At 39.7% G+C, this 15477-nt stretch overlaps 1 protein-coding gene and 1 long non-coding RNA gene across 11 annotated transcripts in view; one reads left to right on the top strand and one right to left on the bottom strand.

Annotated features, from left to right (window-relative positions):
- Window positions 1-3: 3 nt before the first annotated feature.
- The window catches only part of LOC309345158, a 50049-nt gene continuing 34575 nt past the window's right edge, over window positions 4-15477 (top strand). For all 3 annotated transcript variants that reach the window (XR_014158023.1, XR_014158024.1, XR_014158025.1), the window contains exons 1-3: window positions 4-1275; window positions 9247-9351; window positions 15047-15164. This is a non-coding gene — a long non-coding RNA (uncharacterized lncRNA). The remainder of the gene's footprint in view (window positions 1276-9246; window positions 9352-15046; window positions 15165-15477) is intronic.
- The window catches only part of DIDO1 (death inducer-obliterator 1), a 67147-nt gene continuing 55858 nt past the window's right edge, over window positions 4189-15477 (bottom strand). For all 8 annotated transcript variants that reach the window (XM_081867429.1, XM_081867434.1, XM_081867428.1 and 5 more), the window contains one exon: window positions 4189-9327. In XM_081867429.1, coding sequence (XP_081723555.1) covers window positions 6032-9327 — 3296 coding nt within the window. In that variant the 3' untranslated portion in view covers window positions 4189-6031. The remainder of the gene's footprint in view (window positions 9328-15477) is intronic.

Here is a 15477-nt window from a genome sequence, read left to right as displayed (position 1 = left end):
TACTCCCTACGTGTGGAGGTTGCCAGTCGCGGTTATTACTTTCGTTATTTGGGGGGCTTGGAGGCCAGACTCGAATCCTGCTGCTCCTCTCGAGTAGGCCCGTTGGAAGCCAAGGGACGTGCGGCGTTCGGGAACCGAAGCTTCTTGCCCCGTCGGCTTCGGCGGGCCTGTCCCTTAAGCATGAGGGGCTCAATCCATGCCTACTCGGAAGTAAACGCCGCTGAATCCTGCGGGGCTTGCTCCTAGGTAAAGGGGCTCCTTGGAGAGATGCTGGGCGCAGCAGCAGCAGCATCTCTTCCAAGGACAAGATCCCCTTGGATCCAGAGCATCCCGCTCCACATTGGGCAACACAAAATATTTTTTAAAAATAAAATAAATACCGCATAAAGCGGTATAGAAATCACATCAAATCATAAATTATCCTCCGCGTTTACGAGAAGGATGTACAGTACACTGAAAAATTAAAAAAACAACAACCCATGAATGCCCTTGCGTCCAATTGCAAAGGCAGGTTTCGCTTCCTTCTGCACAATTATTTGCACATCTGTTCAGAAAATAGGATTAAACTCCCGGGATTGTAAACCCTAATTTGCAAAAGTCCGGCTACACATGCACTTTTTTTTTTTGGAATCGCGTATTGCACCCTCTGAACCATAAAACATTTAAATATGACTTTTGTTTTGCTTAATTGCTTTGAGTATTAAAAAAAAAATTTCGTTTCGTTTTGCTAGTTTGGGCTGGCCCTGAATCTCTAGGATAAAAGCCAAGAACAGTTCAAACTCATTAAGAGAGTTTTGAAATATTAAGTAGTATACAGCATAAATGCTTCTAAATAAATATATGCATTACCATTTATATTTACATAATTGTTACTTTTAAATGTTAAACTTCCGGAAGAGGCAACTGTTCCACAATGGGGAAATGTTCCTTAAGCTAAATTCTTTTCTCTTAAGTACCTATCTCCAAAAGAAATCACCTTTCCCATTAGGTTTTCCTAGCCTAACTTTGCAGTCGTTGCAAAAATAAAAGAACAATTTCCTCTCAGGACTTCCATGTATTATAGAATATATTACTGACATAATGCTGTCAGCTGCATCAAATTCTTTTGCTGGCTAGCTCACTGGGCTGTTTTGAAGATTTTTTTATTTTATGGATTTTTGCGGCTTCTGCAAGTACATGGATAGCTCCGCTGTTTCTTGGTGAGTCACCATTTGGACGACAGTCCTATCCATACTTTCCCACCAAAGTTTGCTATAGCGATGGCTGGGTGGAAAGGTAAGTTCTAGCTTGCTGCAGTATCACAAGACCTAATACCTGATAATTTGCAGGTGAATTGCCACTATTAAAATGTATTTGCAATAATTTCAGCTGCTACAGTGTCCTGATGCATTCAGACTGTGATGGCTACTGGGCAGTGCTTTACTGAGTGATAAATGTACAGTGGTACCTTGGGTTACATACGCTTCAGGCTACAGACTCCGCTAACCCAGAAATAGTACCTCGGGTTAAGAACTTTGCTTCAGGATGAAAACAGAAATCATGCTCTGGCGGTGTGGCGGCAGCAGGAGGCCCCATTAGCTAAAGTGGTGCTTCAGGTTAAGAACAGTTTCAGGTTAAGTACGGACCTCCGGAACGAATTAAGTACTTAACCTGAGGTACTATTTCTGGGTTAGCGGAGTCTGTAACCTGAAGCGTATGTAACCTGAGGTACTACTGTACAGTGGTGCCTCGCAAGACGAAAAGAATCCGTTCCGCGAGTCTCTTCGTCTTGCGGTTTTTTCGTCTTGCGAAGCAACCCTATTAGCGGATTAGCGCTATTAGCGGCTTAGAAAAAGGGGGGGGGTGGAGCAAAAAAAATTGCAAGACTCGCAAGACGTTTTCGTCTTGCGAAGCAAGCCCATAGGGAAATTCGTCTTGCGAAGCGCCTCGAAAACCGAAAACCCTTTTGTCTAGCGGGTTTTTCATCTTGCGAGGCATTCGTCTTGTGGGGCACCACTGTATGTGAAACAGCCCTGCTGCCTGTTTTAATCCTACATTCCCCTTCTACCAAATAAGAGGTAGCCAATTCCTGTAAGTCAGCTGTCTTTCATCGCTCTTTTGTGCAAGAAAACAAAATGTTTGAAATCTGTCACAGAAGAACATATGTATCTTACAGGAGTGGCAGCTTGGCCCCGTGACCATGGGTGCCATGCAGGGTGCATGGCCCTGGCACCAAAATTTGTGAGTGCTCAGGCACCCAGGGAGTTGGCACCTATGGCATGGGTAGGCAAACTAAGGCCCGGGGGGATCACCTTCTCAATCCAGCCCGCGGACGGTCTGGGAATCAGCATGTTTTTACATGAGTAGAATGTGTGCTTTTATTTAAAATGCATCTCTGGGATATTTGTGGGGCCTAGGAATTCGTTCATTTATTTTTTTCAAAATATTGTCCGGCCCCCCACAAGGTCTGAGGGACAGTGGACCGGCCCCCTGCTGAAAAAGTTTGCTAACCCCTGACCTATGGTATTTGACCATGCCGTTTTTTCCAGCTACTCCCATCTCCTTTCCCCTCCCACTTATTTTCAATTTCCCCCTCTCAACACCCTATCAGCATTCTACATACTCTGCCTCTTTGCACAGCTGTTGTTCTGGCTACATAAATGAGGGTGCTCAGATTTGGAGTAAAAATACCGGACGAATTGTTTGAAGTATTTGGCCTCCTTTATCACTGCGGCAGTTCTGAGCAGACTTTAGGGTCTCTTGAAACTATTGAATTCTTTTAGCTTGCATTCTGTAATCAAAGATCCATATCATATGCTAATGTGTCCCAACTTTGCTCTAAAAACTGTCATTATTATTGGCAGGCAGTGGTGCACCTCCTCCACTTCCCAGCCCAATTTAACCATGTGCTGAGATATTCAGAGCAATATTCCATAGGGTTTGGCTTACACTGTGCTGGAATACTGGAATCTAGATTTTTGTGTGCCAAGATTTGACTCACCTAAGTAAACTCCCCATTTTCTCTCACACACACACTCACACACACACACACACACACACACACACGGTAATACAGGAAGGACACCGCTTTAGCTTCTGCACTGAACATGTACATTCAAGGGACAGGATGGGTGGTGTAATCCCATTCCCTTCAACATAAATTCAGCCTAAACTTGGAGCTCTGCATACAGCTCATGTGTGTACCAAATCTCAGTTATTGTTAATGTACAAGTACAATGGTCATGGGGGGGGGTACATTTCACACACCCTCTTTCAATAATAGGTTTACAAATGCCAGCCATCCCCCAGGTGAGGCTTTCCTAGTACAGTATCAGTTTTAGTTACAGGTAGGTAGCCGTGTTGGTCTGCCATAGTCAAAACAAAATAAAAGAAAAAAAATTCCTTCCAGTAGCACCTTAAAGACCAACTAAGTTAGTTCTAGGTATGAGCTTTCGTGTGCATGCACACTTCTTCAGATACCTGAAGAAGTAGTATCAGTTTTGTAGTATCAGTTTTGTGAGTTACAGGTAGGTAGCCGTGTTGGTCTGCCGTAGTCAAAACAAACAAACAAATTCCTTCCAGTAGCACCTTACGAGACCAACTAAGTTTGTTATTGGTATGAGCTTTCATGTGCGTATCTGAAGAAGTGTGCATGCACACAAAAGCTCATACCAATAACTTAATTGGTTTCTAAGGTGCTACTGGAAGGAATTTATTATTATTTTGTTTTGTGAGTGTTTGAAGTACCTTGATCATTCTCAAATATACTTTATGGCTACAGTTTTGTAGAGTAACAATCTTTATCTTTCCAATAAAGAGCACTGGGGTTTGCATCAATTGCTGCATGAGTACAAGGGAAGACCTGGGTTCAGTGTAGTACTGAGAGGCATGACTGCTATACTGACATGCAGATGGAGCACTGAGCATCATGTCATAGGACTGTTTGGCCAACAGCCAACCAAATGACCATACTTTTTTGTTGTTGTTAGACTATTTGAGTGACGTATTCCTCGTTTTACTAAGTGATCTCTGGCTGAAGAGCTCATCTAGTGGTTGCAAAGTCAGCTACCCATTCCTCTTGCCATTCCTCATTCTCAAAATAGAGATACCCTGTTCTGGAATCAACCATCCAAAGAAACTGAAACATTAGAGTAGGATTAATGTGGCAGATTCTGCCATCAGTTCCTATGAAAATTTTGATACAACGGCTTTCTTTAGATGTTTATTTGACTTACAGTAACAAAACCTATGAAGTTCCACATTTAATGTACAGTGATATATTCTGAAATATAAAATACAATTTACAGAAACCCCTTTCAAATAAACCTAAACAAACACTTGATTTTGCATACTTTCATATATATCTAAGTTAGAAACATTTTGAATAGAAAAATTACATCATAGTAGATATTTATGTTCTACACTACCTCTTTCTTTTTAATATTTCTGCAAAAGAGTTTTGCATACAGGTCATTGTTTAAATCAGTTTGTCCTTGATGTTTAAAGTGTAAGATGTACCAATATAAAGTGTAAATCTGTAGTGATTTATTTATAGGAGTAGTGCTACTTGAAATGCAGATCTGAAAATGCCAATGTTACGAATCTATTTTTACATTTGCAAAATGTTTATAAAAATATCAAAGTAACTGCTCAACTATAAGTGCATAAATTCAGTTAAACTGGTAGGATTTCCCCCCATGCATTCTTTTGAATTATGAACTTGAAAGATACAGGAAAAGTAATAGTATACTGCATTATTTCACAGTGAAAAGCTCTCCTCTTTAAAGCAGATTTGTTAGTATCAGTTTTACTACTCCATTTTTTACACAAATATTTATTTCCAATGTTATCAAGATAGCCATGAGTGTGGCAAGAACAGGACTGAGGATGTATTCTAGCCTAATTTAAGCACTTTTAAGCTCCACATATTTCAATGGGGCAATTATTACATACTTAAATGTCTCCCATTGTTATTAGTAAGACTCAAAGGTACTTAACACAACTTGTCCAAATATTTTACTTTGAGCACTGGAAAAGTCAAACTGCTTAAATTATCCATATTTATTCTGCACAAAGGATTAGATCTGCAAACTACTCTCTTTTCAGTCAGTCACTTGAACCATTTATAAAATGTTTTCCAATAAGTATGTTTTAAAAGTTTAGTTGCTTTGTATAGAGGTGTCATTAATTTTTAATCAATTACACTTTTTGTACAAATTCAACATTAAAAACCTTAAACTAAACAGGAAATATGGTTACTTACTCAGGCATTTTTTTGTCTTAGTTGAAATCTAACTCAAAATGCCCTCATGTAAAAAGGAAGATAATGAACCTAGAAGCTTAATGTTTATTATTCAAATACTCTGCCAGCTGCTAGAAATACTGCTCCCCAGCAATCTTTCTTTAAATACACAAAATCCTGCCCTAATTAGCTCAGGACAGAAATGTTGGGCTCTCCTGAATGTAGGAACTACTGTACTGAAACACCAAAATACTATATATTTAAGATGTAATGGTATGGCTTCTAAGATATTGTTTAAATTTTCATAAAATCACATTTCAAGTTAGTGGAAAACATAACTTTACATCCATAAAAAGCAATGTGCTCATTGAAGAGAGTTCCCATTTTTACTTCTGTAAATGGAAATTTAAAGACAAAGTAAGTAGGAAAAAAGCAACATTTTAGAACTGTAATGCTATAGGCATTAGTTTTTCTGTGTGGATGGAATATTGGATCCCCTGGTCCCAGACCCCTGGTCTAGCAGGCAGTGCAATGGTCCAAGGCTAGGGGGAAACAGTACTCAGGCACTGTGCCCATGCGGGAAAGGATTGTGCCTTACATATCTTATAGAGGGAGGAGGTGAACAAAATGTAGCAAGTCCAGCATGTACCTGCTTAATATATGAATATATGCATTTACAATCCAAAATCTCATTTGTGAAACAGGTTTTACCAAACTATGCCTAACGATCAGAATATACAATATGTACAAGTAATAAAGAGTCATGTTTTTCTTCCTCATGTGGCTCATTATTGAAGAATAATTATGTTTCTATGTCTGCTTAGCGGAAGAAGCTTCTGCATGTGATGCCCTTTGGCCACCAGTTTGTGTTTCTTGCTTAGAGTCCTTATCGCACTCCTTACTTTTACTCCGGTCCTTGCGATCTCTTGCTCTGTCTTTGTCACGGTCTCTATCTCTTTCTCTATCCCTTTCTCTGTCTCTACTTCGAGCTCGTTCTCTGTCCCTGAATCTGTCATAATCACGGTCTCTGCTTCTTGATCTGTCTCGTCTTCGGTAAGTATCTCCATCTCTGGTTCTGGCTCTCTCTCTGGTTCTTTCCCAGTCTTTCCCCCGTTCTGAATCTCTATCCCTGTCTTTGTTATAGGTTCTCTCTCTGTTTTTATCCCAGTCTTTTTCTTTATGTCTCTCCCATTCCCTTTCTCTCCCCCTATTCCAGTTTCTGCCACGGTCCCTTTCCCAAGCCCAGTTGTGGTCACGATCTCGTCGTCTATCATCCGTTACTCTATTTGATCGATTATCTGACTGATCAGACTGCTCTAGTATTTTTTCCTTATTACCTCCCTCAAATCTCTCTCTTTGTCTCCCTTCAAAAGTCTGCGCTCTATAGTCATTACTTCGGCCATCTCGAAAATCAGATGCTGACCACTGTGCTTCTGTCTCAGAACCCTGCCCTGAAGTATTAGGATGAGAGGCAGGTGGTCCAGTTTCATCCCACATCTCTTTCCTGTGCTGAGGTGGATGACTTGGAAGATCCAAGAGTGGTCTGGGGCTTGGCTTCATACCTTGCTGAGATTGTCCTGGAAAGTTATGTCTATTTGGGGGAGGTTCATTTTTTTCTGGAAATAGACCAGGTGCAGGTCCCCTTGGTCCTCCAAACTGATGTGGTGCTGGACCTCTCTGATTTGGAAACCTGGGTGGTGGGCTCCCTCTCCGTTCTTCAAACGGTGGTGGTAGAAGTCCTCTTGGTCCTGGCATGTGACTTGGAGCAGGTCCTCTTTGTCCTTCAAACTGATTTGGAGGAGGACCTCTTGAACCACCAAAATGATTAGGTGATGGACCTCTTGGCCCTCCAAACTGAGGTGACGGGCCTCCTCTTTGACCTTTAAATTGATTTGGTGGAGGCCTTCTTGGGTTCCCGAAAGGAAAGGGTGAAGGTCCTCTATTTCCCATAAACTGCGGAGGCTCAGGTCCTTCAAATTGTCCAGAACCACCACTCATCTCATGATATTGGGGATCTGCATATTGGGAATCCCTGTGTTCCATGTGAGGTTCCCTATGCTCTTCAAATTGAGAAGGTGCAATTTCTCTTGGCCCATCAGGAAATGATTGTGAAGGGCCCCTATTATCACCAAAATGTGCTGGTGGTGGTCCATGTTGTGCAGAAAATAAGGAAGGGATAGGTGCTCTTGGGGCTCCAAACCTGTTGGGTGGAGGCCCCCTTTGTCCATCATTATTTGGTAGAGGATTATGCCCTTCAGTAAATTGTTGTGGTAGACCCCTCTGTCCATGGAAATCTGGAGCACCACTCATTAATGGAGGACCGCTTTTGTGCCCAAGAGAAGAAAATGGGGGCCCACCTCTTTCTTCATCATTTTTAATTGTGGGTGACTCCATTTGTTCATAAAAGTGGCAAGGCTGTGGATTTCTTTGGTCTTCATAATGTGATGGACCTCTTTCTGTTTCAAAATGGCCAGGAGCCTTCTCCTGAGATGGGAACACTGGGCTTGGGAAAGAATCCTTTGCTACCCCTGGAACATTTTTCTCCTGAGATTCATTTGACCAAGCTACAGACTGAACACTGTTAGGTGAAGAGAAAGTAGGGAGGAAACATGGATTGACAGGAGTGGGTAGCAGTACTTTACGAACAGGTGCAGTTGTAGATGTTTCAATAAAAGCTGGTTTATTTACAGTTTCCTGGTGAACCTGTGGGGCATTTTCAGGGTTGATAGTGGGCACATCTTGTTCAGACATAACAGAACCTTTTTCACTAGTAACCCATGTATCTTTATGACTAGGATGAGGGACAGAAATCAATGTTTTATCTGCTTTGTCAAGTGCAGTTTGCAATGGACCTGCATAGCTGGGTGGAGGAATTTGTACTGTAGGCGATTCTATAACATGCTGCTTTACATTAGAGTCAGCATTTTCATTACACTCTGTTAGAATCCTTCTAGCTTGTCTGGGATCTCTACTTTGTCTAGGATCACTTCCCTGATTTAACAATTGAGTTTGACTTGTAGATGTAGGCAATTCAGATTTTTCAGTAGTCTGTTTTTCATGTTGGAATAGCTCATTTTTTGCTAGAGATGATTTTGGAGGTGGTGACATCAAAGCATCAGAAACTGAAAAATGAGCCATTGATACACCAACAGCTGCTCGTTGTTGCCTGAGGGCTTCTTCTTGTTCTTCCAGCTGTCTTTTCTGTTCTTCTATTTGTTTGTTTAATTCTTCTAACATTTTCTGTTGCTCTACCAAAGATGGTGGAGCAGATACATCGGGCACAAATGAAGATGATGCTGTCAAGGAGTGGCTTTTAGATTCCGAAAACATTTTATTAGGCAAATCATCAACAGTAACCTTTGCCTCTTCTAAGATAGTTTCATCTTCTGGATCATAGGCTTCATCTTCTTGCTCTGAAGTTTCACATCTTTTTTCAAGACCACTTTCACAACTTTGCATTTCAAAAGCTTTCTGTGGAGCATACTCTTCCTCAGGATCATAAGGCCTGTCATCTTCCTCCTCTTCTATAGCTTTGTCTTTCGACATTTGTCCAAATTGCTGCACAATGGGATCAAGTATGGGAGCTGCTGGTAATCCTTCCTCACCAACAGTCTGCATTTCAGTCTGAGCACCTTCAGAATCCTTGGAAACAGGATCAAAAGATTTCTTTTTCCCGAAAAGAGTTTGCAGGATGTGATCAAGTGGTGTGGCTGATTTTGAAGATGAGGAAGCAGTAGAAGATGCAGTAGCTGTGTTAATTCCCAACACAGAAGCACTTGATTGTGCAACAGTGGCTGAGCTTCCAGATTTAATTGATGACAATATTTTTAACGCAGAAGTTGGCTCTGGGGGTGGAGGTGGAGGAGATCCAGGGGGTGTTGTACTGACAATTGTTTCTCCAGTATAGAGAGAGAATTTTGCAGGTTTTTTCTCTTGCTGAGAAGCCATATTGCCTTTAGGGTACGCAGATACTTCGGTTTCTTCCTGCAACTGAATCCTGCTTTTCTTTTCTTCCATCTTTTCAGTTTCCAGTACAGCTGCAGGTCGCTTAGTTTTCTGACAAATTACTAATCCAAGAATTAAGTTTGGACGTGCTGATTCAAGACCTGTAAGACAAAACAAGATTTCATGTAAGATTTTTTTTTTTAAAAAAATTTAAGCTTGAAATCAGTCATTGCTAAGATTTGTAACAAACAATATGAAAAATGTTACAGAACACTATGCATACTCTACTTTATTAATGAATGTAATAATAATTAGCGGAAAACAGCACATTAAAGTAACTGTCAGACTGTAACTAAGTCAAAAACTGTATTTTCTTCTCAATATTACTGAGAAACCAATATATGCTTTTATGTAGTAAAACTGGTGATTGTCACTTGATGATGATGATGTTCTTATCATCATCCTTAACTTTCTCCCAGATACTCAAGGCTGCTTACAGATAAAATAGAAACAGCTAAAAACTTAGGGGAGGGGGAAACTATTTAATTCACAGCACCAGCCCTTTCCTTAAAAATCAGTACCAAAAGGCCTGTTGGAATAAGAATGGCTTCACCTGCTGGCCGAAGGACAGCAAGGAGGGAGCCAGTCGAACTTCTCTGCGTATGTTCGTGATGTCTATGAGATTCCTCCATGGATCATGTCACTTATCTACAAAGCACAACCCTTGCAGTACAGTCCTATGCCTACCCACAACCAAGTCCCATTAAGTCCAATGGTACTTAACTCCCAGGTGAGCGTGCATTATTAATTTGTTTATCATCCATCCGACAAGGTCACATGTCAGGTTACAGCAATGTAATGCACAATATTAATATCAATTTAAAACAAATACAATCAAAATAATAGGGTGGGAAACAAAAATATATATCTCAGGTGTCAAAGGCCAGGGTAAAGAGGTGTGTCTTCATCATGCATCAGAAACTACGTTTTTAAAAGGTGCTGAATGCATCTCTGTGGAGGAGGAATTATATAACTTAGCAGCTGCTGCATAGTGCCCTCTCCCAGGCCATCACCACCCAGGGTGGCAGAACTATAAAGAGGGCCCTCTCTGCTGATTTTAACACCCAAGAGGATCTGTAGGAAATAAGGTGTTTTAGACACTGGGACTTGTGGTTTAGGGCTTTAAACACTAGCATGAGCATCCTGGATTAGGGTAACATGAGTTCTAAATGGAATCCCAGTAATTTGGCTGCTGTATTTTTTAACCAATTAACCTTTCAGAGACTGATTAGATCCTTAATAAAGAGTGGCTCTTATTATTATTAGTTACTTGTGGAATCCTCAAATTTAGGATTCCACAAGTAACTATATAAATTATCAGAGGGTAATAGAAAACTGTGCATTTTTATGATTTCCAAATAATTAACAAATCAACAGTCAAATGAGTAGGGTCTTGTTTATTATTATTATTATTATTATTATTATTATTATTATTATTACGACCACCACTACCACCAGTTTTGCCAGTCCTGCTTTCAGCAGACATACAAACATCTGATCTTTCTGTAAGTCATAATGATGGTTAACAAAGCACTGCATAATGACTGGGGGAAATACAGAATTACTCAAAGGAGAAATGGAACAGAGGTAATTATGGAATAGACTGCTGAGAGAGAGAGATCCAGCAATTTCCAGTTTAGTTAAATGTTTCAATGGAGATATAACCTTACAAGGTTAGTATCACTAGGTCAACAAATAGAATTATACATACACCTAGGCTTTTACCATTCATACTATTATATATGGAAAATGAGTAACAATAAAGCCCCTGGAAACCACTGTTGTTGTTTCATAAGGTTGCGCTTAAGTTTTTCATTACTATACATACAACAGAGACTCCAGCCCTAAGAACTGGACAGTCATGTAGATGAGTCTGATAATGCATTGCTTTTTCTTTCCTCAACTCCAATTTTACCGTCCATTCTGCCCACTTGTGCAAATGTTCAGGAATATAGTTAAGAGTATATGAATATTATAGACTTAAGAATAGTTAAATGCCATGATAGTTCACCCCCTAATAGGTTACAGTAAAACAGATCAAATATTAAGTAGCCTATTTCAATTTATTAGAAGAGTGCTATGTAATGAGGATGAAGGATCTCATCTTCTGAGAATAATTTTATTTCCGATTTGCATTAAATGTATTATCATTTGGAGGAAGATAAGGGCAAGTACAATATTCAACTGATGCATTATTTCCAAATTTGTAGTCTTTTTATATCTTAGTTCTGCATTATATCCAATACTTTCATCTAGCAATCCCAGTGATTTAGCCCATCAGATGCCTCCCACAATCACTAAAGTAATAATTACTGGAGTGGCTACTACTCTACATTTTGACAGTCAATGCATTATTTTGATTTTCTCGTTTTAGTTGGTTGTGTTCAATTCTCTTTTGTGTGTGATATTTAAGTAAAGCTGAAGTACTAATCATTTCCATTACTATTACTTCTTAAGATTTTGATCTTAACACTGATCATGTTTATTAACTTAAGTTGTCCTAAATATATTTAATAGGAAAAAACTTCACTTTGTTTCTCTTAAAATGAAGGAAGTTGGCATTTCAGTTGAAAAGTATAAATTGTTTGGCTGTTTAAAATGTAGCATGTGCTCAGAAAGTCTGCTGAATAAGGATAAAAACCAACGACTTAACAAATGTATTGCATGAAACAGGAAAGTACTTTTGGAAGAGAAAATGTTTTAGAACAGCAAAGAATAAATGTAGAATGACCATTACTAATAACTCCATATTAAAAAAAAACATGGTTGTGAAAAAAGTTTACTCTGACCTTTAAAAAAATTAGTTTGTAATTCCGAAGGAAGCTGTCATTTGCATCCCCTTAACTGTTCTGATTAATTTATCTTCCAGTCCTTTACACCATTACCTGGGAGTAATTCCCATTGAACTCACTGGGCACACTTCTGAGTGACCATGCAGAGAATTGTGCCTAATCTTTCATGGACAATTTGATCAGCTTTTGCCTATTAATCTTACAAAGATCTGTGGTACTCCACATAAACTTTGGTGTTCTCAGAACAATCCACCTACACTTCTGTCAAGCCGTGTTTTCTCCTTCCATCATTTTTTTGACACACTGAGCAGTTCTACTGTAATGCTGGCATTCAAAAGTGTGTAGTGTTGAGCTAGGCTTACTGGGTTCAAACTATATATACTTATATTGCCCTCAAGGTGGCCAACCCAGTTTTAAAACCAATGGGGATGTAGGTGAGAAGTTACATGGAAATAAAAATGATTTTGCATTAGTTAACTACAATCTCTTGTGCACAGCTAAGAAGTATTGAATAACTGGTTATAAGTAACTAACCTAGTTAATTTAGAAAGGGTGGGCAGAAATGTTTTATAAACCAGCTTATAAATACAAACCCTATAAATTTTAAAACCACTACTTAAGAAAGCAGCTTCTGCGTGGCTGTTTAGCCTCTGTGGATAATGGAAACATGAAGCAAGCCAGATTACAAGCAATGACTATTGGGGATAATGTGACAAAGAGACTATACTCTTTGTGGAGGCATAATGAGCAACCATGTAAGCCTATTTATTTATTAAAGTTTATCAATGGCTCCTACATGCCTCAATGGCTCTATTCAACCTCCAGTCAGAGGCATTATGGCTCTAAATACCAGTTCCTGGGGATCTAAGGTGGGCACAGTGCTGTTGTGCTCATGGTCTAGTTTGCAGGCATCTCACAGGTTGGCCCCATTGAGAACATGATGCTGGTCTAGATGGGCCAATGGCCTGATTCAGCAGGTTCATCTTAGATTCTTATAAGAGCCTAGTTAAAAAAGAGCCTAGTTACAAAAGTGTATACCAACATTTGTTTCCGGAGGAAGGTTAAAAATATTGATTTTTTTTTTTAAGCTAGTCCTTTTAAAAAAACCCACTAGTATTTTTTACTGTACACTATATTCCTAGATTGATCTGAATATGAATCAGAGGAAAGAATGTAAACTGTATTAAAAATATGACCCCTAAGGGAAACTTATCAATTCCTGTCTAGTTGCTGCTGCCCATATTATGAATTCAGGTAAGTATATGGAGGCTTACTGTTTCTAAGAAATTAAGACATTCATGTCATCACTCCCATAAACTTTTAAAAAGCCCTGAACGCTTATTTCTTGACATAAAACCAAGAATTTTTATAAAGTAAGTTTTCATAAAAGATTTGTCACCACTGTAGGTGCAAACCAGTGCTGCTCATTAAGCAGCTGTAGGGCTACTTCAGTGATCTTTTTTATAGCCTTCTTTACCTGAACCTCAATACAGTCATACCTCAGGCTGTGTATTTTCAGGTTGTGCACCGTGCCGAACCCAGAAGTACCAAAATGGGTTACTTCCAGGTTTCGGCGCTTGCGCATGCGAAGCACTAAATCTCACTTTGTGAATGTGCAGAAGCGCTGAATCGCGACCCGCGTGTGTGCTGCAGGTTGCGAGCGTGCCTCCCGCACGAACCACGCTCACAACCCAAGCATCCACCGTAATGTCCCTTATTCATAATTGGAATTGGCAGCAGTACTAAGACTAGTTTACACAATCCCTCAATGTTAGTTGTGCTCAGCCTGACCAACAAGCGCCAGCTATCTAGTAAGCAATATGATTATTATAGTTGCTTTTGAGGAAAGCAGAAAATGAATTTCAGTAAAAAAAAAGGCTGTGGAAGGGTGTGGTGCCCTGTAAATATTGCTGCTCTTTAGAGTCACCAATCATTTTGGGCCAGTGAGCAATGTGCATATTGGAAAAGTTGTGGGGGATACACACACACACGAGAGAGAGAGAATGAGGAGCCAAACATGCACAGGAACCTATTCTGTTGACTAGAATTGAATGCTTTCTTCAAGTCTTAATTCCAGAAGCAGGAAAGGCTCTTGTAGGCACATGTGCACCTGAGAGTCTCATGTTGATGATCCGGACTGCACGTAGTATTGTATTATAAATAATGCATCAAAGGTACAAGTGGTGCTTTTTCACTGCGAAGATCCTCCTTCCAATTACCAAGATACTCAATATTCTTCTTTTAATATTCTTCTAGCTTTGGGCTAGGGAATACCTATTGACTAAAATATTAAGCTTTTGATGAAAGAAACACCAAGCTTCAATAGTGTATGGAGATGAGTTCTGCAGATATCCACTCCCGATTCCACCACTCAATGATTTCACTTGTAGATTTGAGAACATGCTAACTTCCTTGGGGGGAAAGAGAGACTGCCAGTGTTTGAAAATATGTAAGTCAAAATGGTCTGTGGAACAAAATAGAAAATCTTCATCAAGTTTCAGCATAAATGTCTGCAAGTGCTGAAAAGGTTTTTAGTGAATAGAACCTGATTCCAAGAAGGCATGCTTGTTGCAATTGTGGCAGCTGGCATGGGGCCATATACTTGAAGGATCCACCTAGGTTATCCCACCTCCCCTGCCCTGCATTAGTCAGTGTAGGAAAAGAAACAGTCAGATAAGATGACCAAGTGCTCTTTGGACATTCTACTGCTTAGCAGTGTCAGGTATGTGAATCACACACATCGGACTGATGATGGAGGAGGTGTGATAATTCATGTAGTTTGGAACAATATCACTGCAGATTTCCTTGCGGGGAGTGGGGGCTGGGACAGCCATTCTGATCCATTTCCCATATTTCCATTCCCCATTACTTATTGAGAAGAAAAAGCAGGTAGCAATGAAGCTTATTTCACCAAACACAGAATGATTTAACTAATTACAACTTTTAACTCCTAAAGTTTAGTGACATTAACAAGTTTCAGTTCCAGTACAAATTATGTTTTCTTTTTCTTTCTTGGTTTTGACATCAGCTGAAGTGACTTCTTGTAGAACAGAAGTCTGCCATGCAGCACAGTCATCTAATGGTTCAGGCAAAGATGAGGAATTCGCATGATGTACTCCAGCTCTACTATTTATGATCACCACTAGGTATGTCACAACCATTTCACCTACAACCTCTGTAAACCAAACTTAGTCCTAGTCCTATGAAATTGAAGAGGATTAACTTCGAAGTAGATATGTAGAGGATTATACTGTCAAGCATATTGTAGTCTCTATCTTAAACATATCAGAGCAAGCTCTACTGAATAACTGATACCAACTAATACCGAAATGCTTTAGGATATTTGTTTTGTTAAAATATTTTGTGCCAGCCTGGTAAAGCAACAGTCTGAAAGCCAGAATTGATCCTGTGATACAGAATATATGTCTCAACTATGTGTGTGAATAACATTTTTAGCAG

The sequence above is a fragment of the Podarcis erhardii genome (assembly GCF_964252035.2).
Source record: "Podarcis erhardii genome assembly, chromosome: 6".
Classification (NCBI taxonomy): domain Eukaryota; kingdom Metazoa; phylum Chordata; class Lepidosauria; order Squamata; family Lacertidae; genus Podarcis; species Podarcis erhardii.
The sequence above is the reverse complement of the archived record's forward strand: the minus strand, read 5'-3'. Positions and strand labels throughout refer to the sequence as shown.